Source organism: Alligator sinensis, unplaced genomic scaffold (assembly GCF_000455745.1).
Source record: "Alligator sinensis unplaced genomic scaffold, ASM45574v1 scaffold628_2, whole genome shotgun sequence".
Classification (NCBI taxonomy): domain Eukaryota; kingdom Metazoa; phylum Chordata; order Crocodylia; family Alligatoridae; genus Alligator; species Alligator sinensis.
Window position 1 is genome coordinate 2839252 of NW_005841833.1, and position 24680 is coordinate 2863931.

A 24680-nucleotide genomic window follows, 5' to 3' on the forward strand; every position below is an offset into this window, starting at 1 on the left:
CTCAGCCTTGAGTCTGTCCGGACAGACTGGGGGTTTTGAAGCTTTTGCTGATCTGATTCTCATCACTTGCTTGGCATTTAGCATGGGGATTGAACGAGCACTAGATACTCCTCGTGGCCTCCCAGGTGAGGCTGGTGTCACCCATACAGCCATGAGCGAGGGCCTAAGACCCCAGAGGCTGTAGGGAGCAGATCCCAGATCTCTGTTAGCATGTGGCCATGTGCCTGCTGCCAGAGCCAGTCGAGGAAGTCCTCGGTTCATTGCACATGACTTTCATATCCGTGCATGGTGCCCTGTGGGTCCTGGCCTGTGCAGCGATGTGCTCAGGCGGGACAGCTGTTCTGTGCTGCAGCTCGCACAGAAAGGACTGCATGCGTCCTGCCCTTTTCTCCCAGCCGATCGCCCTCGCTGGCGGAGCGCTCCGCTTCCCCTGCCCTCAGTCGGCCTGCAACTGGTCCTGGCAGCCAGCAGATGCGGTGGGTACCAGTCCTGGCATTTGCTCCGCACACTACTCTGTTTGCTTGCCTGGGGCTCAGCCCCTGCTTACTCAGGCTTCTCAGCAGAGACTAAAACTCAAGGCAGGCTGTAGGGCCAAGGGGGTACGCTGGGAGGAGCAGGGGGCCCTGGAGCCCAGACCTCCCCAGGCTCCCTCCTCTCCCCCAGGCGATCTGCAGCAGCTCTTGTTCCAGTCAAAGGGTCCCCTTTGTTTCTCCCATCCCAGTTCAGCATGTGATCAGACCAGGAATTGCCAGCACTTTTGGCACAAAAGCGATTTTCAAAGAGGCAGGGGCCCTGAGGCTTTTCTCCAGAAGCCTTTCAACATCTGAGGACCCAGAGTCATTCATATGCTGCATCCCAGGCCAGGCATCGAGGGTTTCAGGCTGAGCATTTCCAGCTGGGAGCATGGCACTGCGGGGACCCGTGGGGGTTCAGGGAGGAGAACGAGGTTCCTCCTTCCTAAATGAGCTTTGGTGCCTCCCCTTGCCATGCGGGGGGTGCGGTCCCGGTGCATTGCCACACTGACTTGCAGGACCCAGCCGGGACTCAGCAGCTCACGAGTCCGTATTTATGGCAGAAGATGGATGCTGAGGGGAAGAGGCAGGAGGGAGCAGGCAGACAAGGGGCTGAGACTGGGTGCAACTGGGTGAAGGACAAAACCTGGCCATCACTTCCTTCCCATGGTGAGGGACCCGATACCCGTGTGTCCAGGGTGCTTTGAAGGCGATGCACACTGCACGTGCACAGAGCATGCTCGCCAGCATGGAAAAGGCCGTTTGCTCAGCGAAAGCCTCTGTTCTCACAGCCAGGGGCCAAATGGAAGCTGGAAGTGGGGTAGGGATAGCAATCGAGGGCTGTCAAGCTGTAGAGCTCTTGGCAGAGGTGTGGGAGGGCATGAGGGAAGCCTTTGGGGTGGCTGTGTTCTGGACAGACCCCGGCCGAAGATCAGGTGCAGCATGTGATTTGGGGATAATGCAAGCTCAGTGACATAGCAGGTAGCTGAAAGGCCCAGAAGCAGTACTTTGCCTTCTGCAGTGAAGAGGAAGGCTTCTGGCCCTGGTTGTCAAGGGTATTCTTGGCCAGGCTAGATCCATAAAAGCCCCATTGAGCTGAGCACAACACGGACCAAAGCAATTTCCATAGGCTGCTCCCCCAGCTGGGCTGCACCATCGTCACTGAAGCAAATAGAAATGTTCTGCAACAGCCGGCACTGGCGTTTCTGCAGCCTGCCACTCAGCTATTCAGATAGTCTTCATGTCCTGCTTACTAATTTATATCAATTTTTTATCCCCCTAATCCGCTGATAATCCTCATTAAAGGTTTTGCGTGAATTCTCCCGGAGCTGCTTACACGGTTCAATCCGTCCCCTCTTATTCTTGAATTGCGGGAGCTGGGAAGAGACGGCGTGAGGCTGCCTGAAGGCGCCACGCTGCACGGTGGGGCCGTCTCTTCCCGGTCTCGTGTGGCATTGACCGCGTGCAGCGATGTTTCCGTCAGACACATGCCATCATCTCACATGCGCGTGCAGGCGGCAACAGTTCTGGTTTGGATGTTTTCAGCTAGATGCTTTCTTAAAAGGAGAGTAGTCCTTCTCTTCTGGTCATGACAGGGCTGTGCTAGGGAAACACTGGCTGCACATCTTAAAACCATGTGAAGTGATGAGTCTCTTTGTTCTGGGGAGCCTTTGCAGCAAAGCAGGCTGGAGATGGAGTTGCTGCTTCCTCCAGAGAAGGGAGACAGCTAGAAATGGCTTTTAAACTGCATTAAAGACAGGCCTGTATGCTGCGCATGCCAATATTCGGGCGCTTCATATATGGCTGCTTTCCTCCTCCAGGTTGCGATAACGTAGTCATCATCTGGAACGTGGGGACGGGCGAACCCCTCATCAACCTGGACGACATGCACTCGGACATGATTTACAACGTAAGCTGGAATCGCAACGGCAGCCTGATCTGCACGGCTTCCAAGGACAAAAAAGTCCGGGTCATCGACCCCCGGAAACAAGAAATCGTTGCTGTGAGTATTTGCAGTGGTGTAAAATCAATGCAGTTTCCCAGCCGCGGGTGCTTTGCAACAGCATCTAGAGAAGAGATGGGGGGGTGGCTGAGATTTTTGCTCAAACCCGGGAAAATTACAGGAAGGGGAGAGGTCCTGTAGGATTTTGTCTCCCTTGATTAAGGTTCATGCTGGAGTTGCCTATATTTGAGGTCCAGTTTTTAAAATGGCACCAGTATAATTTCACACCTAATTTCATGCACAGTTGTAGTAGCAGAGTTGAGGCTGCCAATGCTAAGTTAGTGGCCTGCCTGTTTTATTGGCATGGGCTATGGCATGGCTCAAAAATCAATTTTGTTTCGATCCTGCTTTTACCAGCGCATGATGCTGCCCGCTAGGGAAAGTGGAGCTGAGCAGCTGCCGCTTCTCTGGTACGTTAGTAATGAATGCCTCCCCTTGAGCACTGAGATCTGGTGCACGGGTCACTTTTCTCTGGCTGCGTAGAGGAGTGGTGTGCATCAAGAGTGGGCACGCATGCAGCTGTCCTGGGGTAGCCAGTACTGCATCCCAGCACTAGGTGCCAAGTGAGCAGACACCCACCTATGACCTGGACAGATGCAACTCAAAGCAATATAAATTTACACCGCTAGCTTTTACCCCAGATTCAAGGGGAAGTTTGATTTTTTTTTTTTGCCTCATCTGTTCGCTACTTATTTTGTGCTGGTGTAACACTGACTACCTTGGGATACGTGTTTGATCTCTTTGGGCCGTGGGATTCCAGGCAACTCAAAATCAAATTTGAGTTCATCTCTGACATGTTGGGATTGCTGTTTGATGCTGAAAGTGCTTTTTCTCCCCACGCTTGCATTGCAGGAGAAAGATAAGGCCCACGAGGGAGCACGACCCATGAGAGCCATTTTCCTCTCCGACGGCAACATCTTCACCACCGGCTTCAGCCGCATGAGCGAGCGGCAGCTTGCCCTGTGGAATCCAGTACGTGTCCTGCTCGACTGCTCTTCCCTTTGGTGAATCGTAGCCCCGTGTCGGGTTGAGCTCCTGGCCACAACAGGCCTCCCAGCGCTTGCAACATTTCAGTTTGGATAGCGGGGTTGTAGCCCCCCTTCCTCCAGGTGTCTAATCCAGCATCTCCTCGTTACACCAATGGAGATCACTGGGATGGTTGGGTGTAACATTTTGTCTGTAACTAAGATGACCTCTCCTGTGCCTGGGGGAGGACGCTGGTGTCCTTCCAAGAACATTGGAGGCACGGCAGTAGCTCAATACTGGAAGTGGCATTTATCACTGAACAGATCAGGTGATTCGTAAAAGAGCAATGGTCTTTGGAGAAGGCCACTTTGTCCCCAAAGACTTCGTGTACCAGCCTGGGATGGTGCCCCGCTGACAGTTGACCAGTGGGTCCTTATCTGTGCGGCTGACTTAAGAGTGTGACTGCGGCTCAGATCTCTTTTGGGGCTCTAACATCTGAAAATCAACCGGCCTGTAATTGCTTAGCGCAAGCTGCTGTAACACGTGGCCCTTTGAAGAAGCATCATCCCTCTATGACTGTAACCGCAAAGAATGTAGCCAGTGCGTCGACAATGGGGTGTTTTTGTTTTCTAATCGTACGGTTCAAATTCTCATTTGCAGAAAAATATGGAAGAGCCCATCGCCCTTCACGAAATGGACACCAGCAACGGGGTGCTGCTGCCCTTCTACGACCCAGACACCAATATCATTTACTTGTGCGGCAAGGTAAAGAGCAGCGTCCAAAGGCATTGAGGTTGTAGCACTGCAGCCAGCTGCAGCCCTAGTGCTTGCATGGGGCCAGGAAAGCAGTATTTAGTGCGGCTCGTTCACGCAGCATCACTTGTTCCGTAGGAAACTTGTCTACAACATTTCCTTCAAAACCAAAGATGGAAAAACTATGCGTGTGGGCAGATGAACAGTTGCAGTCCTTTAACAGAGACTGTTACTTTTAAGCATGCATCTGCTGAGCCGTTGCAGTTGCTTTGTCCATCCATTCCTAACCCACAGGATTTGAAGCTAAATCGTGGTAGCTTCACCATGTTTCATTTCAGAGGTTAGCTGCCTCAGTTTACCTGTATCTTGCCATGGGGTAGGAGCTGAGAGATGAAAGTGTTACCATGGTTTCTCTCTCACACCCTTTAAAGTGCTGTAATCTGTTTCATCTCTCCACTCCTCGAGAAACAAAGGCTAACACCTCATGAATTTTTCAAGACTGCAGGAGAGTTTGCAGGCCTTTGGGGCCTTGTGTCTGGTTTGGAAGCGAGTGTCCTCATTCTATTAAGCATTTATCAAGATCCCAACCAAGCCACACTACAGGAAAGCCTCTGATCTGACCTTGATCTGGGGAAAGGTTTATTTAGGCGAGCAGAGCTGTGCCTAAAGAACATGAGTCAGACTTTTTTCCTTTTGCCCAGGCCTGCCTCTCTTCTTGATGTTGGTCTGTAATGACCCCTCTCTTAATGTTAAACAAAGATGCACGTAGAGGGTGCCCTCATGCACTTTGCGAACGACTGAACATGTGGCAAGGCCAGTTTCAATGCCTGTGAGCCAGTCACTGGGACATGAGACTTGTCTTCTTTCAAGCTGGCTCCTTCAGAGCTGTAGGTGCTGCAGGCTTCCTATGAGCTGGCAGTGTGCCCTTGTTGCAAAGATGGCTAACAGCATCCTGGGCTGCATTGGTAGGAGTGTTGCCAGCAGATCAAGGGAAGTGGTTATTTCCCTGTATTCTGCACTGGTGTGAGGCCACATCTGGAGTCCTGTGTCCAGTTTTGGTGCCCTCACTACAGAAAGGACGTGGACAAATTGGAGAAAGTCCAGCGGAGGGCTGCAAAAATGGTTCAGGACCTGGGGCACATGGCTTGTGAAGAGGTGGAGGGAACTGGGCTTATTTAGTCTGAAGAAGTGAAAACTGAATGGCCTTCAACTGAAGGGTGGATCCAAAGAGGACGGAGCTGGACTGTTCTTAGGGAGGGCAGATGACAGAACAAGGAGCATGGGCTCAAGGTGCAGCAAGGGAAGTTGAGGTTAAATACTATGGAAAACTTTATCACAGGGAGATTAGTACAACACTGGAACAGGTTAGCCAGAGGTGGTGGACTCTCCATCCTCGGAGGTTGTTAAGACCCGGCTGGACAAAGCCCTGGTGGGGATGATCTAGTTGGGGATGGTCCTGCTTTGAGCAGGCAGTTGGACTGCATGTGTGTCCCAACCTTTTCCAGCCCAAGGCACCCTTACATTAATACAAATTTTCCATTTGCCATCCCCATACTTATGAGCTCCTTGTAGCTCATTGCCACAGCAAAAATCCACGGCACAGCTCTTCAGAGGCTCGCAAACTGAGCGTCCCCCACAACCAACACATGCAGTAGATGAATTCCCTTCTGATCGGCTGGTTCTCTCTCCTCCACAGCCGACACGTGCGCGAGTCTTTCTGAATATCTCATTGGCACAGTTTATTCACCAGCGCTAGGCGGCTGGAGAACTTTCTTCTTGTTATTCCAAACATTTTGCGGCACACCAGTTGAAAAGCACTGGACTAGATGTGACCTCCTGAGGTCCCTTCCAACCCTCATTTTCTCTGGTTTCTAAGTAGCCAAAGATGAGCAAGATTAAAGATTAGGATCCATGCTAGTAGAGGGAGTATTTTTGTTACTATCTAAGGACACTCTTTTCCCAGTCCGGCTGCATTGGTGACTCTGGAGTCCTAGATCCCTCTGGCACCAACAAGGAATAATGGTTTCCAGCCTCCTGTCTGATACCCCCGGGCATCGCATCGTATTAGCCTTTCCTTCCGCCCAGACTCGGACGTTTGCCTGTCCTTGTCAACAGCACGTGCCGGCCATCAGCTGATTAGGCTTTTGTTTGTCAGTGAAATCCTTGTTGCAACAAGAAAACCTCCATATTGTGCTGTCAGATAACACCCAGCACTTCCCTTTTCAAAGTGCCGTGCAAACAGTTGAACCTTCCCATGCCTTTCTAGGAAAAGTGGCAGCATTTCCCTCCGCCCCAGTTTGCTTGTGAGGACACTGAGGCAGGGAGTTATCTCATCTACCCCAGCTACAGCAGGGGTTGAAGCTGGAAACAAGCCGCGGAGGTCCCTGGTCTCCCAGGGGGTGCTGATATCACTGTTCAGTGCCACGGGCCAGTGAGATGCTGTTCAGATAACCATTACACGGGAGGTCTGCTTTACGATAATGGGGTAATGGGTCTTTGCCTGATGGTGACAGTTCTGAGCAGGCCGGGACGAGGCCCGTTAGCTTGATGATTGATAGACGCTTCAGCTGGAGGAAATTAGCTATAAAACATGCATTATTCATGGGACAGTTGTTCCTGGTGCGTCTCTCCTTTCACGCAGGGCTGCTCGAAGGCCAGGTTATCAGGCTCTGAGAGAATATTCCCTTGCAATACAAGCCCCCCTGGCCGTTGCATTTGAACCCCTTCAGCGCTGCCTTCCCAGTCTGCATGCTTCTCCAGTATTGCCTCACTCGTGGCAGCTTTGGACTCCTGATGTTTTGCAGCCTGCTCTGCATTGCCTCAGGAAGTATAGGAGCAGCCAGGGAATTGATGATTTGCCTGGACATTTCCTCTTCAGAGCTAGGGATCAACCAAAGGAGACCCCAGCCTAGCTTTATGGTGCGCTGTAGGGGAAAGGAGCTACTCGTGTGTTCTCAGCCCCCTGTTGCTTAGCGGGGAGCAGAGGCCAGGACCGTGCAATAGTGGCTATTCCTCCTAATTTTCCTTCTCTGATTTCTTGCAGGGTGACAGCAGCATTCGCTACTTCGAGATTACAGATGAATCCCCGTACGTCCACTACCTCAACACCTTCAGCAGCAAGGAGCCGCAGCGAGGGATGGGGTTCATGCCAAAGAGGGGCCTTGATGTGAACAAGTGTGAGATTGCCAGGTAAGAGGCACCCGTGGAAGGAGCAGGCAGCAGCAAGGCAGCCTGTGACGTCTCTGCTGCTTAACAATCCTGCGCTCGGCTCTGGTGTGAGACACTGCTGGCCAGGCTTGTGCAGTGCTGTGAAGTAACCTCTCTCAAGCTAAAGGCCCACATGGCACCCAGAGCAGCACTAAAAGATGCTTTCAGCCTAGATAGCGAGCGATGGATTTCGAGAGCCCGTGTTAGGGAGGCAGGAGACAGCTTCACGTCCTGCCACTGCTTTGTCAGTAGTCTTCGCTCCTAGTGACACGTGATACCATGGATACCCGCCCTGGGGTAACACAGTCTGAACTGAACTGGAAGTGGGTCAGCGTTCAAATTAGGACCGTAACAAATTGATGAGCAGCATCTGACAGAGCAAACTGGCTACAGTCCACCTCGATTAAAAGCCCAGGGTCAGTTTCAGGTCAAGTCTAAACCTCAGTTATCTCTACAAACTTCCATGTGAAAGTGGTTTCTTCAGCTGTCTAATAAAAACCTCCTTCTCGTGCACACAAGGCAGCTGTATGAGCTTAGGAGAGAAATGGGTTCTGGGTCCTGAATAATACAGCAGCACTGGGTGAGCTAGGAAATGCTGACACAGCTTACAAAGAAGTGAACAAACCATGACGAGGAGAGACGTACCTTAGTGGCTTAATGGATGATGGTCTCTAGTAAAGACAGAGGGGGAAGGTAGACGTACATCAGGGCCCCCGTGTCACGCTGGTGCCGGCATGGGTGTGACCCGGCCCTGAAGGCGACGTGAAAGATGGAGCCCAGCCGTGGTGCTCCACGCTAGCTTGGCTGCAACTAACTCTTCTTCCTTCTTCCAAAGGTTCTTCAAGCTCCACGAGCGGAAGTGCGAGCCCATCATCATGACGGTCCCTCGAAAGGTGAGTCCCGCCGGCAGCCGGGCAAGGGAAGCCGCCTCCTGCCTTCCAGCCAAAAGCATCTGACCATTTGTGTCCTCTTCTGGCTTTCAGTCGGACCTCTTCCAAGATGACCTGTATCCCGACACGGCAGGCCCAGAAGCGGCTCTGGAAGCGGAGGAGTGGTTTGAGGGGAAGAACGCCGATCCGATCCTCATTTCCTTGAAACATGGGTACATTCCCGGCAAAAACAGGGACCTCAAGGTGGTCAAGAAGAACATACTGGACAACAAACCTGCCGCCAACAAGAAGAGCGACCTCATCACCGCCCCAAAGAAAGCAGTAGACACCTCAAACATTGTGAGTAAAAGCCATGGGCCACCTGTTTTTGGGGTCTGAGATGCAGCTGGAGCCCCTGAGCTGTAGAAACAGCTGTAGAAACAGCATTGCCTACTGCAGGGATGGGCACGGGGTGTGGGAGACTTGTCAGGGGGCTGCTGGAGATGTTGGTCTTCTGCATGAGAGCTACGTCCAAGATCAGTTGTAGCTGGAGGGGGTCCCTGCGCACCTTTGACACAGGAGGGCCAGGCCTGGCATCTGTTCCATCCTCTGTTTTGAGGAATTTACATTCCCTCAAAGCAGCTTTGGTAGAGGGATTTTGTATTGGTTGGTAGGTTGGGTCTCCTGGACTTGGCAAGGCCTTGAAGATCTTGCTCTTGCTCTGTGTGTTCCTCCTCAGGGGTGGTGGCCCCTGACAAAGCTTGTTTCATGAGCCACTTGATCAAGTGAAGAGCTGTGGATCTTTGCTGATGATCCTTTGTCTAAAGCCAGACGTAGAAAATCAGGCAAAATAAGCCCTGCCAAAGCAGGTCCCCTGAGGAGAGTGCCCCATGGTCTGGGAGCTGGGCCTGACACACCAGAACAGTAGCTGGTTGTGAGAGTCCATTGAGAGCATTTGTCAGGAGACCAAAACGGGGCTTATTAACGAGCAGGGCTCTATCAAAAAGCGCAAACCTCAACCCTTCCCGTCCTTTCTCAAGAGGGCACTAATTCCACCAATACGGGTCTGTCTTCATCGAGCCCCACGCCATTAGCACACTGCCTCATGTTTGAACCCTGCCTTTTAGCCCGCGAGCACCACGCTCCTTAACGCCTGCGTCGGCAAGCCCCTTCGCGTGCGCGCCGAGCTCCTCCCCGCGGCGTTAACCAGCGCTTTTCTTTGTTCCAGCAAAATGAAGCCAAATTGGATGAGATTTTGAAAGAGCTCAAATCTATAAAAGACACAATCTCCAATCAAGACGAGCGCATTTCCAAGCTAGAACAGCAGATGGCGAAGATTGCAAACTGAGCGCCGCCGCGGGAGAGAGGAAAGGGAGCAGAACTCAAGCTGTTAGCTGGGTGCAGGGCTGCGGGAGGGCTGGGGAGGCACTGCCATTCAAGAAGACATTCCATTTCAGAGGTTCGTCGAGCGGCACCGGCCGCCATTGCGATACGAACTTTATCATCCTCCGAAATTCAGGTCAACGAAAGCCGACGATTAAAAGCCAAGCTTTTTAGCGAGAGGTTTCTTTTTTTTTTTTTTTTTTTTTTCCCCCCCCTCCTGATGTTTTAATGATTTTATGTGACTCTTTTTTTTTTTGGTCAGACTTAAAAGATCAAGTGCTACTTTTACAATCTTGCTCCAGGTGTTTATGAATTCTTGAGGACAAACGGTTCCAACTTTCCACCGAGTGCCCAAATAGCTTTTTTTTAAATAGAATTAGGGACCAATGCCATATTGTTCTTAATGAGTTTTTTTTAAGTTGCCAAACCCCCCCCCCCCCCCCAAACAAACCCCCTCAAAATAACTTTTTACATTTGTCCTATATGCCATTTTTGCAGTATTTGTGGGTTGGTTTTATTTTTTCTTTAATTGGAAGGGGCAGCAGTGTGTGCGTGTGTGTGAGACTGTGTGTGTTTATACTGTTTCAGAGAACAAAATCGAAGCTATTTTGTACGAGCGTTCTTTTTTTTTTCCTTTTGAACAATCAGATCCGTTTCGTTCGCAGTGTGGACGAAGCTGTTGTAAAGACCCTGCATAAACCCGTATGAGCTGACTTGACTGCCTTTATTTTTATTTTTTTAACGTGTCCCCAACCACCGCCGCCTGCTTGGTTCAGAGTGAAGTAGCTTCAAGTCACTACAAAGCTCGTTCCCTATTTCTGCGTGCTAATGGGATGATCTCATGTCCTGGAGTCATGTTGCTGTTCCGCAGTTACCCCATGCTTTGGATTATTTTGACCTTGTGACAAGAGCATGTTGTGTTGTTGGCTGCGTGTTTCTTTTCTTTTCTTTCCTTTTTTTTTTTTTTTTTTTTTAAAGGCCTAAATGCATTTACACAAAAGACGTTTGTGTTATTTATCACCTGAACATTAGGTTTAGGATGTGCAATGAAATATCTTAAGCCGAATGCCCTGAAGGGTCACCTTGCAAGCTGATGGGATGGTAGCTTGTAGCCAAGGTGTCCATGCCGGCCGTTCCAGTGAATATTGTTCATCTGTACTAGAGCAGCAAAGGCTCCTTGGTAACTCCTTGGCTAAGAAGTGTTTAAATCTGTGAGCTGACAGTACTTCTGCCCCTGTTTTGATGCTGGTGTGAGAGCTTTCAGTCCTGGGGTTGCTTCCAAAGCAGCATTAAAAACAGCTTGGGTGATTGTAGTGCGACAGATCTCAATCCTTCCCACCCTCCACCTCTCCAGCCCCTTTTTCTCCCTCTCACTCCTGCCTTGCAACCCCACCAGCTACAGTAAAATCTTATCCCAGGGAACTGAAGGTTTCCCATGATGTAAGTGGCCTTTATCGCGAGCCCTGTTGCAATCCAAGTTTACTTTTGTCCCCCAACTCATTCCTTGCCCTAGCCTTTGAGATCCTCCAGTGAAAGGTTATGTACAAGTCAGCCTCCCCAATACGGGACTGTGCAAGAGGCTCCGCTGTACGACACAGAGGGGTGTTTGACACCGGGTGACGAACGTCATCTCCCAGTGGGACCCCTGCTTCGTATTCCAACCGGGTTCAACACCTGCTGGGCCGAAGCACGTCAGATGTCTGGTGGTCCAGCATGGGTTGCTGCGACGGGTGGTGAACTCCATGGAGCCTACCCGTTATCGTGACGGGCCGTGCCAGCAGCGCTTGGGAGGGCGGGAGGTGGAACGACACACATTTGATTCCTCTTGGCAAACGTGAAGCCGGCCTGTGTGACGGAGGAAAGCCTGTAGCAGAGAGTCAGCTGATGAGTCTCAAATGCCTTCAGGTTTGACCCTTGGGTTGCCTCGCTGCAGCTTTAATATCTATGCACATTTGCATACGCTTGCAGGGCGTGCACACCACACATGCATGTGTGCGCGCGCACGCACACACACACGCCAACATGCCCAGCTGACCCTTCGGGAGTCTCCTCCACAAGACAGCCTTTGAATGCGGTGGGTCTGTATTCCTTCCCAGAGCGCGCTCTGGCCATCTTCTCCACTAGGTTAGCTAGACTTTCTCAAGTTCTCCGTTTTCTTGTATTTGCATGTTCAAAACTTAACGATTAAGGATTCTCTGTTCTGGAAGGCTGTGAGTGTTTGTGACAATGTGAAGTCGTACCATTTTGGGACAGTCAAGTGATGTTGTTAGCTGGTGAAGCACAAGCCATTTGATGTGAAAGGACAGAGAACGTGTACAGTTCCACAGGATGGAAAGCTTCATTAAGGTAGTGATGGGTATATCTTTTTTCTTTAAGAAAGCAGTGAGCAGAGCAGCAAGGCAAACACCCTTCGCCTTGCGCATTGAAGAAAACTTGCTGGAGTTTGACTAGAGGTTGGATTTGCAGTCCGGGCATTCAGCACGCTCTGAACATTTGGGTGGTTTTTCACTGCAGCAGATTGGGGGGGGGCGTTTGTGAGACAGCTGAGCACGACTCTTCCCCCGGGTAGCAATCTCCATGTCAATCTGTACGTCTGACTTCAGGGTTGTGCGCTAGGGACGTGTTGTTCTTTTAATCAATGGGAATGAAGTTTCTGAAATGCCAGGTTTTACTGCCCAAACAGCGTTGGTGCAAGGTTGGCGGTTTTAAGGAGAAGGGGGCGGGGAAAGGTCCTCCTTGATTTTTTTAGTTACTAGCTTGTATTTTATTTAAATGAACTGATGATGCCTAGCCAGGCTCAGCCAGAGTCAGTGCCTGAAGCTTTTTTTTTTTTTTTTTTTTTTTTTTTTTTTTTTTTTTTTTAAACCGTGATATCCCAGAAGAGAACCAGCGAAGTATTGAGAGATGTGCTCTTATAGAGCAAGCAGAGTATTCTGTCCAAATATTTGCTTCCATTTTCAAAGATAAAAAAAAATCATTGATTACAAAATGTCCGGCGTTGGTCGTTCTTTTTTCCTTTTCCTTGGCTTATAGCTCCGGGCCTATCCTGGGGCGAGGGCTGGCAAGATGAGCAAGACGGACCACAGCTGCCTTCTTCCAGTTTGCTGGAAGTGGGCTGTTAGCAAGCGTCGAGGAAAGCCAGGGGAGACCATATCCAAGATGCACAAGGGAAACAGTGACATCGTCAAAAGTCCCATCCGTGGCAACTGCCAGCAGGTGCCAAATTTTTCAAGGTATTTAGGAGCTGTGAGACCCAGGTGCTTAGTGGGCTTTCCCAAAGCACCTATCTGCATCTACAAGCACCTACCTGCTTTAGAAATTTGGTTTCTTTAGTCTGCGTGTGCTCAGACATGTTAGAGAACTACCCACAGACTTGATCCAAGAGCATCACATCCCCTCTCCAGTTTGTCACTGCCAGAAACGAGCTGAGGCCTCACAAATTTGGGGTGAGAGGGTTCCCCTTATTCCAAGAAGGTGCAAGTGGTAACATCTTGAATGCATTCGCTGATCCAGCTTAGCATAATTGCCTCCGCCGTGGAAACGAGTACTTCCCTCGTGGGGGTGGCTGGATCTTGATGGCTCTGAGGTTGGAGGGCGTAGGGGGAAGTAACAGAGCCTGAGCTGGCTTATCTCCAGCACATTTGTCCGAATCCAGATGGGTGGCATCTGAGCAAGCAGCCTTTCCAACGGCTGCTGGGGAGTGAACTGGGTCTGCCTCTCCGGTCACTAGCAAAAACCAGCTGTGCGCCCAGCAAAAACAGCCTGGGCCCTACAGATGCCCCAGAGGTGGTGGCTCTCCCGATCAGGGGGCAGACGCAATAGCAGACCCCTCTTGGGCACTTTACTCTGAAACAAGCCCCGCTACCTTGGCTGGAGGAAGAGGATCGTTTTCTAACCTCTTCCACAGCCACGTTCCAGCAAGCATCTTGCTCTTTGCAAGAAGAAAGATGGAGGGTGGCTGACATGGCACGACTTCCCCTGGATCTGGGTCTTCCCTTGCTGTCTGTGTTTCCAGGTGGGTGATATTCAGCTGGGTGCGATACACGGGCTGCCTCGAACAGGTCCTAGCTTGGGCTTAGGACCCGAAGCACTAGCAGTAGAGAGCTGGGTTTACAAGGCCTCCCTTTGTTCCCCTGCCAGGATGGGGGCAGCTGGCTCGCAACAGCAAAGCTCAGTGCTCAAGTTGGACGACGGGGTCAGGCCGTCTGCAGCGTTTGCTGTGTTGTGCGCTGTATGCACGGTCTATGGTGAAAAGCAGCCTCACAAGGCGCTGGGTGTGCGGCTTCAGCACCCAAATGATGCACCGACTTCTTGCACACCTGCACCCAGGGGAGGCAGCTCGCTGGCACTGGCAGCACCTCTTAAATGGAAGTCCTAATGGACTTCTGCCCCTTCCCAGCATAGGGCAACCTGCTGCCTGCACAGTGCTGCTGCGGCTTTGGCAAGGAGCTAGCAAGACCCAGCGAAAGGAGAACGGCCGGCCCACGCAGGTTTGCTCTGAGCCAGGATGCTCTGTGCTGCAAACGACCTGTTTCCCAATCGAAATCCGTTCTCTGTGTCCCGTAATGAGAAGAGAAACCTCTTTGCTGTACCAAAGGCAGGACCAGGAAGCAAAATCATGTGTCAACAAATCCCCTAGTCCGCTTTCCTCTCACCAGCCCAGCTCTGGCTTGCCACGTGGGCTTTCCAGCACGTGGGCAGCTCTGTGTGTCCCCTCTATGTGTACTGGTTGTGTAGCACAGTCACAATCGAAGCCAGCCTCTGATAACTCCCCTGGCATTTGCTGCCTCCTCCAAGGACTTTTTTTACTGTAGTTGCATCAAGCCGTTTCACAACGGTCTTGCCTGGCACTTCCTCCCCGCAGTGAACCAACTGGGTGTGGCAATGTGGGCGCCTGCTGACTCTCGTGTCCCGGGCAAGGCCTATGCATGCACCCCTGGGTGGCAGAAAGAGGGCGCAAGTCGGATGCTCGGTTGCACCAGAGGTTTGTTCTCCGCTGCTGCAGAGCCCAGATGTTGCAGGAGACACACCTCCTCTTCCGCTGGGGCAGCTGCCCCCCCAGGACCCGGGAGCCGGGACTCCTGGGGTCTCTTTTAGAGACTGGGACTACTAGATAGTATATCTGCGTGCTGGTGGTCCCTGTCTTCAGACGGGAGGTGTTCAGAGGGGAAAGCTTTTGCCTGGGGCTGGCCTAGCTGGGGGACGAGGGTAAAGTGGATGGTACTGAGAAAGCTCTCGGGTGCCGGGTCGGCGCGCCTTGCTGGCACGCTCCAGGCTAAACCCACTGCCAGGCTGGGGGATGCATTCGTCAGATTGGCAAGGCTGCTTGGTCATATTTGTCTTCCTCTGTGGTCTCCTTTCTAAGATCATTGGGGGACGTTTCTCCGCACAAATTTCCTGCCGGGGCAAGAGCCTGGAGGCGTGATTCATCCCCGCAGCAGCATCTTTTCTTCTCATGTTTGCGGCGATGGATCTTTTGTGCTGAGGTTTCTCCCATTTGCTTGAGGTGTTGGGGGGCTGTTTTGCGGCTCGTGGCACGCAGGGATGAGCCCGAGGCCATGTAACCCCCATTACGCGGTTGCCTCGATGGTGGGGTCTGGACTCCGTGGCCCCTTCAGGCTGCGTGCAGGTCCGATGACTCGAAGCACAGGGCGACCGAGTATAAAAAAGTCCACATCTAGGTTGGGAATGGGTGCATGCACAAGCCTGTGCCCTGGAGGACTTGCTAAAGTCAACGCGGGTAACTTCTCCCTGGCTGCTTTAGTGTCGTGCCGGAAATAATGACAAGCCGGGGCTGTTTGCACTGCCCGGGTGGGGCGCTCGGGTAAGGCCGAGCAAGCGGCAGTGACCCTCTCTGGGCTTTTTCTCACCATCTTGCTGCTTGCTTCTGCATTTGCTGCGGCTGTCTAGCTGGTTTCATCAGATAATCGTGAGCTGCTGCTTATCTCTCCATCACGCCCTCCGCTGATGCCATGCTGACAACACGCAGCAGCACCCGATCCTCCCAGATAGCTAGAGACAAGCTGCAATAGCCACACTCCGGTTTTGCCTCTGACTCTGCCCGAGGCTGGATCTCCTTTTTTAGGGGGAAATATTAAGGATCCAAGGACGTGACACCTTCCAAAGAGCTGGTCTCAGGCTCCGTGGGTGGAGGACGGGCACTAAATCAGCAGGGCGGGGAGTCACGTCATGCGTACTGCTGCCCTGGAAAATGCTCCAGAGCCGGGGATCGTCTTCGTTGCTGGCTTGATCAGGATTTCCCAGCTCCCGTGTTTTGTGTAATTTCCAGCTGCAAGGGGGGCGAGTGAGTGACAGGCAAGGGTCTCGGCTGGCACAAGCCTATGGGGCTGGGTCCCATCCAGGAGTACTGAGCGACTTGCAGGAAGCAGAGATGCTGGGAATGAAGCATGCTGCACCCCTGGTTTGGGAGGTAATATGGCAGGGAGATAGCACGGGCCGTGTGTGTATGGCAGAAGCTTTGTCTGCCGTGTCGTATTGCCCAGGCAGGCTGCCACCTTGCTCCGGAAGCGGTGTAGCCTCTTCTGCATGGGCAGGCTAATTGGCCCCATTGCTCTGCAGGGCTAATTAGTCCGACTTGTCTGCAGCGGCGGGGCTGGACTGGGCTCCACTGCCCCTAGCAGAGCCCCTGCGCTCTCAAGTCAGTCCGATGCCTCAGCCAGTCACCTCCCGGGGCCTGGCCCTAGGCAGTAATAGGGCAGGCCACGTGTGCGAAGGCCCTGGCGTGGCCTGAGGCTGGGGCGAGGCGCGCCTGCAGCTGTCCCTTGCTTATCTTGATGGTGACTTTGCAGATTTCCGGGTTGAGATGCATGAAACCAGGGAGGAGGGATGGATGGGGACACCGCCTTGGCCCTAAATAGCCCCTGCTTTTTCAGATCGCTGCGGAGATTCGGCTATGGTGAGATGGAGGGTATGCGTCTCCTGCAGTCACGGGGCAGGCGGACCCCCGTTAGCTCTCGACTAACCCGCTTGCATCCCAGTAGCTGTGGCCAGGCTGCTCCTGGTACCCACACGACCTCGGGGACAGCCAGAGCATGCAGCGCCGTGTAGACGTACCCTAGAAAAGTCATCTCCCCCCTCGTGGCATGTGCTGATTTTCTCCTCCTCCTTCCTCCAGCGGACAACTGCAGTAAGGGGGACCTGGACCCCCAGATCTTGCATGCAGGGTGGCCCAGGAGCTGTGGCTCATGGCTTGCCCCTTCTTGGAAAGGCTGGCTGCTGTGTTGCCCCAAGGTGTGCGTTGGCTCAAGCTCCCAGCCTTCGGGTCTCCCTCAGGTCTGTCCTGGCCTTGGAGAGGTACAATCCCTTCTCCTCCATCTCGCTGCTTGCTTGGGCTCGGCAGGGCCAGTATGAAATGCAGGCCCCCGTGCTAAGGAGCGTGTTTGGGGCCGGCTGAGGTTCGCTCCAGCTGGCGAGCCTCGAGCCGGCTGCGGTGTTGAGACCCTCACCGGGGGGTGTTCGGTGGCCCTCGTGCCTCACTTAAAGCCACCCTTGAGAAAGGCAGGGAGTTTGCAAATGTATCATTGGATTCACGGCCTCTCTCCCCTTCGGCTTTGCAAAGCTGGGGGCCCTGGGCTTGCTTCAGATCTCCGCGGCATTTCACTGCTGTGTGCAACCACCGAACCAGTCCCAGTCTTCAATGACCCTCCGCCCAGTCCGGGAGATGCTGAAAATACCAGTCAGTGGCAAGGAACGGAGGGCGTTCACTGTGTGCACTTGACATAGCACTAAGGGATGGTGCTGTGAATGCCACGAGCACGCTAAGGGGGAGTGAGGGGCTGCTTTCAGCTGTTGTGGGCACTGGACCTGCCTGGCCGCCAGCTCCTTGTTCTCCAAGCCCATTCAGGAGCAATCTCTGGGGTCTCCCCTTCGCTCTGCTGCTGGGGGGACTCCTGTTTCCTCACCCTCCTGTTGCTTTGGGCCGTGCTTCTGGAGTGTGACATTCCCCGTTGCTCTGCGCCGTGCCCCCACAGCGCTCGCCTGGTGGTGACGCGCTCTCCAAGGGAGCAACATCACGTGGACCCTCCAAACCACAACTTCTCTTCCGCCTCTGCCTCTTGCAGCGACAGGAGGTTTCCTGTCTGTATTGCAGGTAGCACAGAGCCAGCCAGGGCCGCACGGGGCACTTCTCGTTCCAGCCCGAGCTGATGAGGTGCTAAGGATTATTTTCCTCCCCTTCGAAGCCAACAGAACTGGACGTCTGTGAGCGAAAACCGGCCTCAGCTGTGCAGAGAGCCTCGGGAGACCTCCCAAGCCCAGGGTAAGCCATTCAGGAGACGGGGAGGCAGGTCTCGGGGAGGGCATGGGGTCAAGCCAGCCCGGGAGATGCTTCCCGAGTCCACACGTTCGTGTCCATTGAGGGCCACGTCTCCTGGGGGGCCGTGCAGCCAGTGATTGCTGAAGGGAAGTGCAAGCATGCGCTTGGGGTCCAACCCCATGGGGTCAAAACTTGGGCTGATTCTGGACGTGCTGGGACGATCTCTGCGCATGGTGGATCATCGGGGCTCTGGATCCTTGTCTGACCCCCGACGGCGAGGCATTTAGCCCTAGCCATTGCTCTTATGTGTAGCTCTCGGGGGCTGTATCAGAGGTGGGCACATGCTGTTGTCCCAGGTTTGGAGATGGGGAAATGCCTCACCAGGGTCCGGTATCTTTATGCATAAACCGGAGAAGGTCCCAAAGCAGATGGCTGGCAGAACCGGACTATACCCCCAGTCTCTGTGGACCCCGTGTGCCCTAGCCACGGGAGAAGCCGGCTTTGCTGGCCGGGGAGCCCCATGCACGTGGAGCGCTTTGGGGTGGGTGTCCGTCCCCACAGAGAGAGCAGCAGATGCTGATGGTGGGACACGATCCCCAAGGGTCGTGCCCCCGGCTTGGGCTCCTCCACAGCACGGGAGCTTTCTAAATCTCGCTCTAGACGCAACCGAGGAGCCCCTCGGGCCGTGCTACGAGGCTGGAAGGATTCGTCACCACCGGCCAAGGACATGCACGGCGTCCTCGTGACTGATAGGATCCTCGTGGGTGAAGCCATTTGGTTTCTTTGCCTCGTCACGTGTCTCCCCCTCCACCCCGGTCTTTTGTTCCCTGCTTCCTGCAGCCAGATCCTCTCTTTGGTGGTGTCTCTCCCCCAAACAGAGGCAGCTAAGGCTGGGCCATCAGCCTCCTGTAGCTCAGCCCGCCCAGCAGTGCTTCCCCGATGAGAAGCGGGCGTGAGATGCCCCTGGGGATGCAGGCCCCTTTGCCTTGGTGTCCCCTCGGAGAGCAGAGCTACTTTTTGTAGCCTGATTTGGAAAGGAGAGGAGGTGGGCTTGGTCTCTGCCTGGCCGGGAGTGGGTGTAGCACGCCCCGATTGCAGCGAGCGCTGGAAGGATGCTGCGAGATCATGGGACACACTGCCAGCAGACCCCGCGGGCCCCCATCGGGATTCATGATTCGGTCTGGTGCAATGTCTGCTGCAGAAACCCAATGGCAGGGGGGGGCCAGCCCTAATGGCAGGGATGGACGAGCCATTGCAGCAGCTTTCAAGGTTTTGTGCGCACATCCCAGGAGCGAGGACACTCGTGGGGATACAGAGGACCCACTAGTCCCTGCTCTGTTGGGTGTGACAGTCCCCCCCCGCCTTCCCCTTCCTGTCTCAACAAATATATCTTTTTGTAACTGCCGCGGTTCTGTCATCTTGGGCAGGAAGAGATCCCTGGGCAAACGTCCCGAGTCGCTTATCGTGTTCTCCAAAAATAATTTTGGGGAACGAGAGTGAGCGATTGAAATCAAAGCTATTTAAACAACTAGGTTTCATCATGGTATATAAACCACCCAGCTGGACATCTTGATGCAATTGTAATCTGTGTTTTGCATTTGTGATTCTTTGTTATTTTCCTAAAGAAAGATGGGACCGCATCATTTTGGTGGTCCTTTGTGGTAATGAAGGGGATGCGCAATATCTATATGCTTGTTTGCACAATTGCATTGTTTAACACACAGTTATTTAAGGATTAAGGTGTGCTTAGTTTTCTGTTTTAAAAGTGGTGTCTCATTTATGGGATAATTTCCTTTATTTTTTTTTCCTCTTTTGATTGTACCCAGGTGTATTCAGATGGAGCCTAGAAATCGACTTAAAAAACACAAGAACAAATGCTTTAACTTGCTTTTGTTAGGTAAGCGAGCCCATTTTAATTGTTGCATACATACAGTGGGGAAAAAAATAATTTTGCAAAACATGTACCGCATTTAAAACCAAGTAATTTATTCCAGGAAGGAAGTGTTATCAGTAGGGAGAGACTGGAACGTAATGTTTTGGGTCATCGTGTCCTTCAAGATTTTCAAACTAGTAGAGATCATCCGTTCACGCTTCACTTTTATTTACAACTTGGAAAAAGAAAACGAGCTTGCTTGCTTTTTGACCTCCCGTTGGTTTCTCTGCTGAACGGGCCGCCCGTTCATTGGACTGAACTAGTTGAAAAAACATATTCTTTCTGCACCTGCAGAGTAGGCTGGGCCTCTCAAAAATGCAAGTTAAGCACTTCGACAAACTCTGGTTCCAGATGAGCCGGTGACCGCTGCTACTTCAGCGTTCAGACTTTCTTGCAAACTTCAGTAGCCAACGTGCGCTGCTTTGAATATTATTTAAAAAAACCGAATTATTATGGGCCTTACCACTGGTTGCCATCATTTCAAATTTAATTTTAAATAAGTTAGTTTTAAAAAGCAAAATATTTTAAAATGATACTTCGTTTCCTTCTAAGCTAATTCTTCGCCATCCAGGTGCACATCCCTCCTCTCCCTGCATTCAGCGGTCTCTCCCAACAAGGAGCCCGCGGCGTGCTTGGCTTAACCTGAATGCTTGAGAGAGCGGAGAAGGCAATCGGGACTCGTAGTAGAGATGAGATCTTGTGTCAGACCAACAAGGTTTTTGCAAAAAAAAAAAATTTCTTTAATTGCAAGCCGGATCCCTGAGAGAGAGGAGGACATAGCCCCAGGGTCTCCAGTTGTAATGACGGGGGGGTGCAGCCGTGAGGCACCCCCGCCCTTTGGGGCTGATCCGGGTGAGCTACGACAAGGAGCTCGGGTGTAGGCGAAGTCCTCCTGGGTCTCCATCGCGGGGTTGATTCGATCGGTTCTTTAGCGCCAGCACCCACGTGGAGCCTTCAGACCCGGGGTGGCCTTTGTGCGGGGTGTTTCTAAGCTGGGGTGCCACGTGCATCCTTGAGGAAAGGGGCAAAATCAATGTTTCCTCTGTGCTCCAGGTCGGAGCGGCTGATTTCCTCCTCCCCACCCACCCCGGTGACTGCTCAGCACCTGCTTATCTATGCACCACCTCAGCCTTGGGTGCTCCATCCTGCACACGCTCGGGGTGGAGCTCCAGGTCTTGCTCAAGCCTTCTAGCAAAGGCACCCGGCGGCTCTGACAACCCGGCACGCAGTGACGCATGCCTTCCCTCCCCACCCGCGGCGGCGTGGGATGAGAGAGCCGGCAGAGTGCTCGGGGCAGGGTTTGCTGGAAGATTGGCTCTGCCCTGCGCGTACAAGGTCTTCATGCATGCGGGGTGCGCACGGTCCAGAGTAGTGCAGGCGGGGCATGAGGGCTAAGCAGCTCTCCAGGCCCATTTCCACCACTGTCACCCCCACCGACTTTGGTGCCCGAATGCTTTCAGGCTGAGCATTGCGCCGCCTTGACCGCCGGGCTCCCGTCCCCGACCCAAGCCTGTGGGATCCAGGCAGAGCATCGTTCAGGTCTGGTCCCCACGGGTGTCAGGGTGCCGGCTGCATGGCCTGTGCTGGGTGCCTCGACCAGCATCTCTGGCATCGCTGCCGCTTTTGTTGTCGACAGTCCTGACCAAACAGGGGACGCGAATCTGCTCTGCTTTTCCTCCTAGGGTACAGGGGATGTCAATCTGGTCTCTCTCTTTTCTCCTTCTAGGGTACGTGGCTCTAATGGGCGTCTCTGTCCTGCTGGGGTTTTCCAGCCTGCTCCGGGCAGGTAATTATCAGCTGGCGGATCATCTGAGCGACGACCGCGAGGACCAGTTTCCCGCCACGGGGAAGCTCCAAGCAGAGGGGGGCTCCCTGCCGGCCAGCCAGGGCCAATGGGTTTGGAAAGCGGCCGGGGAGCGGGGCGGCCACCTCCCGTTGTTGCTCCGCAGGAAAAGAGAAGCCAGCGCGAAGCCGTCCAGTCCAACCGCCAAGGCCACGGCCTCCACCGTGCCCCCCAAAATTGCTGCTCCTACTACGGTGGAGAGCTCCTCTACTGAAGCAGACATCACGGCTCCTGAACTACTAACGTGTCTCGATTCTCCCGACTGTGACAACGCCACCAAGGCGCCCTCTGTTACTGGACCCCAAAACGTCTCCGTAGGAAGTACCAGCGTGGTACCCACCAGCCCCGTCATTACCTCGACGGCAGCCCCCGCGCTCCAGACCTCCCCCCACGGCCCCGAGGAAGCAGAGATCACGCTTTCTGCCGGCACGGAGAGCGAGGCGAACGGCTCTGCTACCACGCTGGTGGAAAGGAAGGGGCAGAAGCAAACGCCATCTACTTTGCCACCTGGCCCTCAGACAAGCACCTCGACCACCTCCACGGAGGCTCCTATGGATGAGGCGGACGCTACTGAGCCCCCGGACCTCACGACAGAACAACCTGGTTCTGCTCTTCCCGCCGGCAAGGCGGGGGGACACGAAGCAGAGACCACGCTTTCTGCCAGCACGGAGAGCGAGGCGAACGGCTCTGCTGCCGTGCTGGCGGACAAGAAGAGCAAGGAGACCTCTACTTCACCGCCTGACTCTCCGGCAGACGTCTCCACGGAGGCTCCCGTGGACGACGCAGACACTACCGAACCACCGGACCTCACGACAGAGGGCAAGCCTAGCTCTTTCCACCCCACCTTCAGGGCAGGGGGGTTTGGCACTACGCAAACCGCCTTGGAGAAGTCGCACAATCCTACGGAGGATCTGATGGGGAAATGCCTGTTGGGCATCCTCATCCTGGCCCTCGTCGCCGCCGCCTTCATCATCTGCACTGCCGTCCTGGCCACCATGCTGTTACGCCAGAAGCGCGCCTACTGGAGGCTCCGGCGCAGCAACACCGAGATGGTGTGCATCTCGTCCCTGCTGCCCGACAGCGAGCAGGGGGCCAACGGAGGGAGACCCATCCCCGCACGGAGGATGAAGAGGCTCCAAGACAACTGCTCGGAGACGGAAGGAGACAACCTGACACTGAGCAGCTTCTTGCCGGACCATTAGGGACTCAGCCGCCGGCTCAAGGGGTCCCGGACGCTCGCCGCCAGGACTTGCCTGGAGTCCCTGGCAATGCTTTCTTTGGAGCAGTGTGCTGGCTGGCCACCTACTCACCAACCTAAATGTCTTAAGGTCGCCCCATCCGCCTGTGAGTATGGAGGGCACCATCTCTAGCCAGGATAGGACCCAGTTTGGCGAAGAACTGAGCGTGTTCTGCTTGGCACCCTGCAAGATCGAAGCCTTCAGCAATAAGCGTGTGCTAGAGACCAAAGGAGTTTGAGGACAGCGGATCTCCCTCTGGCCTTCGCCTAAAGCCGGGGTGGGGGGATTCGGAGCCTCTTGCCCTGCAGGTGCATCTTTGCCTCCATGGCTCGTCCATGCAAAGAGCAGACCCTCCGCTGGTTTCAATTAGCGCAGCTCGTTGCACTCGTTTCCGCCAGCTGGCGATCTGGCTCAGACTCTGGGCACTGCTTTAATTTATACTAGTGGACAGAGGAGAGGGGACTGTTTTTGCCCGGAAGGCATCTGAGTTTCATGCTCCTTTCCTGCAATGAATGCCATTAAACTCCACTTTCTCAAAGCCCGTGTGTGTGTACGCAGCCACATCTCTTCCACGAGGCCGGTCCTTCCCGGGCCGGTCTGGGTAATCGCACATCCGGGCGAAGTCCGGCTGGGGCTGGCGGAGGGGGTGGGGAGGGAGCTGCACTGAGCCGGCTCACATCTTCATTTTGAAATTTCAGTTCTCCATCCTGCTCTTGCCACAGAGCGGGAGCGGAAGAGAGCCCGGGCTGCAAGGAAGCCTTGGGATGCAGCAGCAGAAACGAAAGCGGAGCAGCTCCGCAGGATGGGGCTGGGAGCCTGCACATGCCCTGGGTGTCCTGGGGGGGTTGAGGCTGTTTGCCCCTCCGCAGGGATGCTGGCGGGCTGACACCAGGTCTCTTTGAAGACTGGGCAAGCTGGGCCCCGGGGACCTCTGTCCCAGCCCGCGGGAGATGGTCCTCAGCGCCCCCCGGCTCTCTTCCCTCATCTGGCAGACATGCCAGGCTTGGCTTCCTCCTGGCGGCCTCGTGCAGATAACTGCACCGGCAATTATTGCACCGGGCTCTGCAATCCCGGTGCCGCCTTGCAGCCGGGCACCCAGGGCAATGACTGGCAGGCCGGGGCCTGGACCCTTCCCTGGCATCTTGCCTCCTGAAAGTGCTGTTTCTCCGGCCCCCACTTCCCATCACAGAGCTTCTGGTTCCCATTTGTGGGACGTGTCCCTGCCCTAGGCTTTTGGCTCGGCTGGGCTCCCAGCTCGGCTAGCACTGACGGGCCCGGGGGCCGCCACTCCACGCGGCACCCTCCATCGTGATGAGCCCTTGCTCTGCAGCCTGCAGCATGATGCTTCCTCCGAGATAAGGGCTTTGCACTCAAACCCGCGGCGTTTCTTCCACCCACTCCCCGTTCTCCTCGTGCAGACTCGGCAGCCGTTGGCGTCAGTCATTTCAAGAGCCTCCCAGCTCGCTGGGGCGCTGACTCACTGCGCCCGGTGCAGTAACAGCAAAGGAAACGGCTCTTCTGTGCACAGGCTTTGTAGCTGGCTTGGGCCTGATCCTGCTTGCCTGGCCCCCGCTGAACTGTCAGCCGCTGTATCTGGGCCTCGTGCGGCCTTCTCTGCGGTTCGCCCATCCGTAGTGGCCTGTTGCACCTAACCACGCAATCGCCAGCTTTGTCTGCAAAGGGCCTGCTCCTGTTGCGG

The 24680-nt window shown here is 54.1% G+C and overlaps 2 protein-coding genes across 6 annotated transcripts in view; both read left to right on the top strand.

Moving 5' to 3' along the window:
• The window catches only part of CORO1C (coronin 1C), a 68063-nt gene extending 55511 nt beyond the window's left edge, over positions 1-12552 (top strand). For all 5 annotated transcript variants that reach the window (XM_025198604.1, XM_025198612.1, XM_025198618.1 and 2 more), the window contains 7 exons: positions 2333-2514; positions 3367-3486; positions 4141-4245; positions 7277-7422; positions 8276-8333; positions 8424-8669; positions 9538-12552. In XM_025198604.1, coding sequence (XP_025054389.1) covers positions 2333-2514; positions 3367-3486; positions 4141-4245; positions 7277-7422; positions 8276-8333; positions 8424-8669; positions 9538-9657 — 977 coding nt within the window. In that variant the 3' untranslated portion in view covers positions 9658-12552. The remainder of the gene's footprint in view (positions 1-2332; positions 2515-3366; positions 3487-4140; positions 4246-7276; positions 7423-8275; positions 8334-8423; positions 8670-9537) is intronic.
• A 5218-nt stretch (positions 12553-17770) lies between these two features.
• SELPLG (selectin P ligand) lies at positions 17771-23518 on the top strand. Its single transcript, XM_025198636.1, has 3 exons — positions 17771-17970; positions 19794-19864; positions 21627-23518. Exons 2-3 carry the CDS (start codon positions 19804-19806, stop codon positions 22943-22945), a joined length of 1380 nt encoding a protein of 459 aa, XP_025054421.1. The 5' UTR covers positions 17771-17970; positions 19794-19803; the 3' UTR covers positions 22946-23518.
• The last annotated feature ends 1162 nt before the right edge of the window (positions 23519-24680 follow it).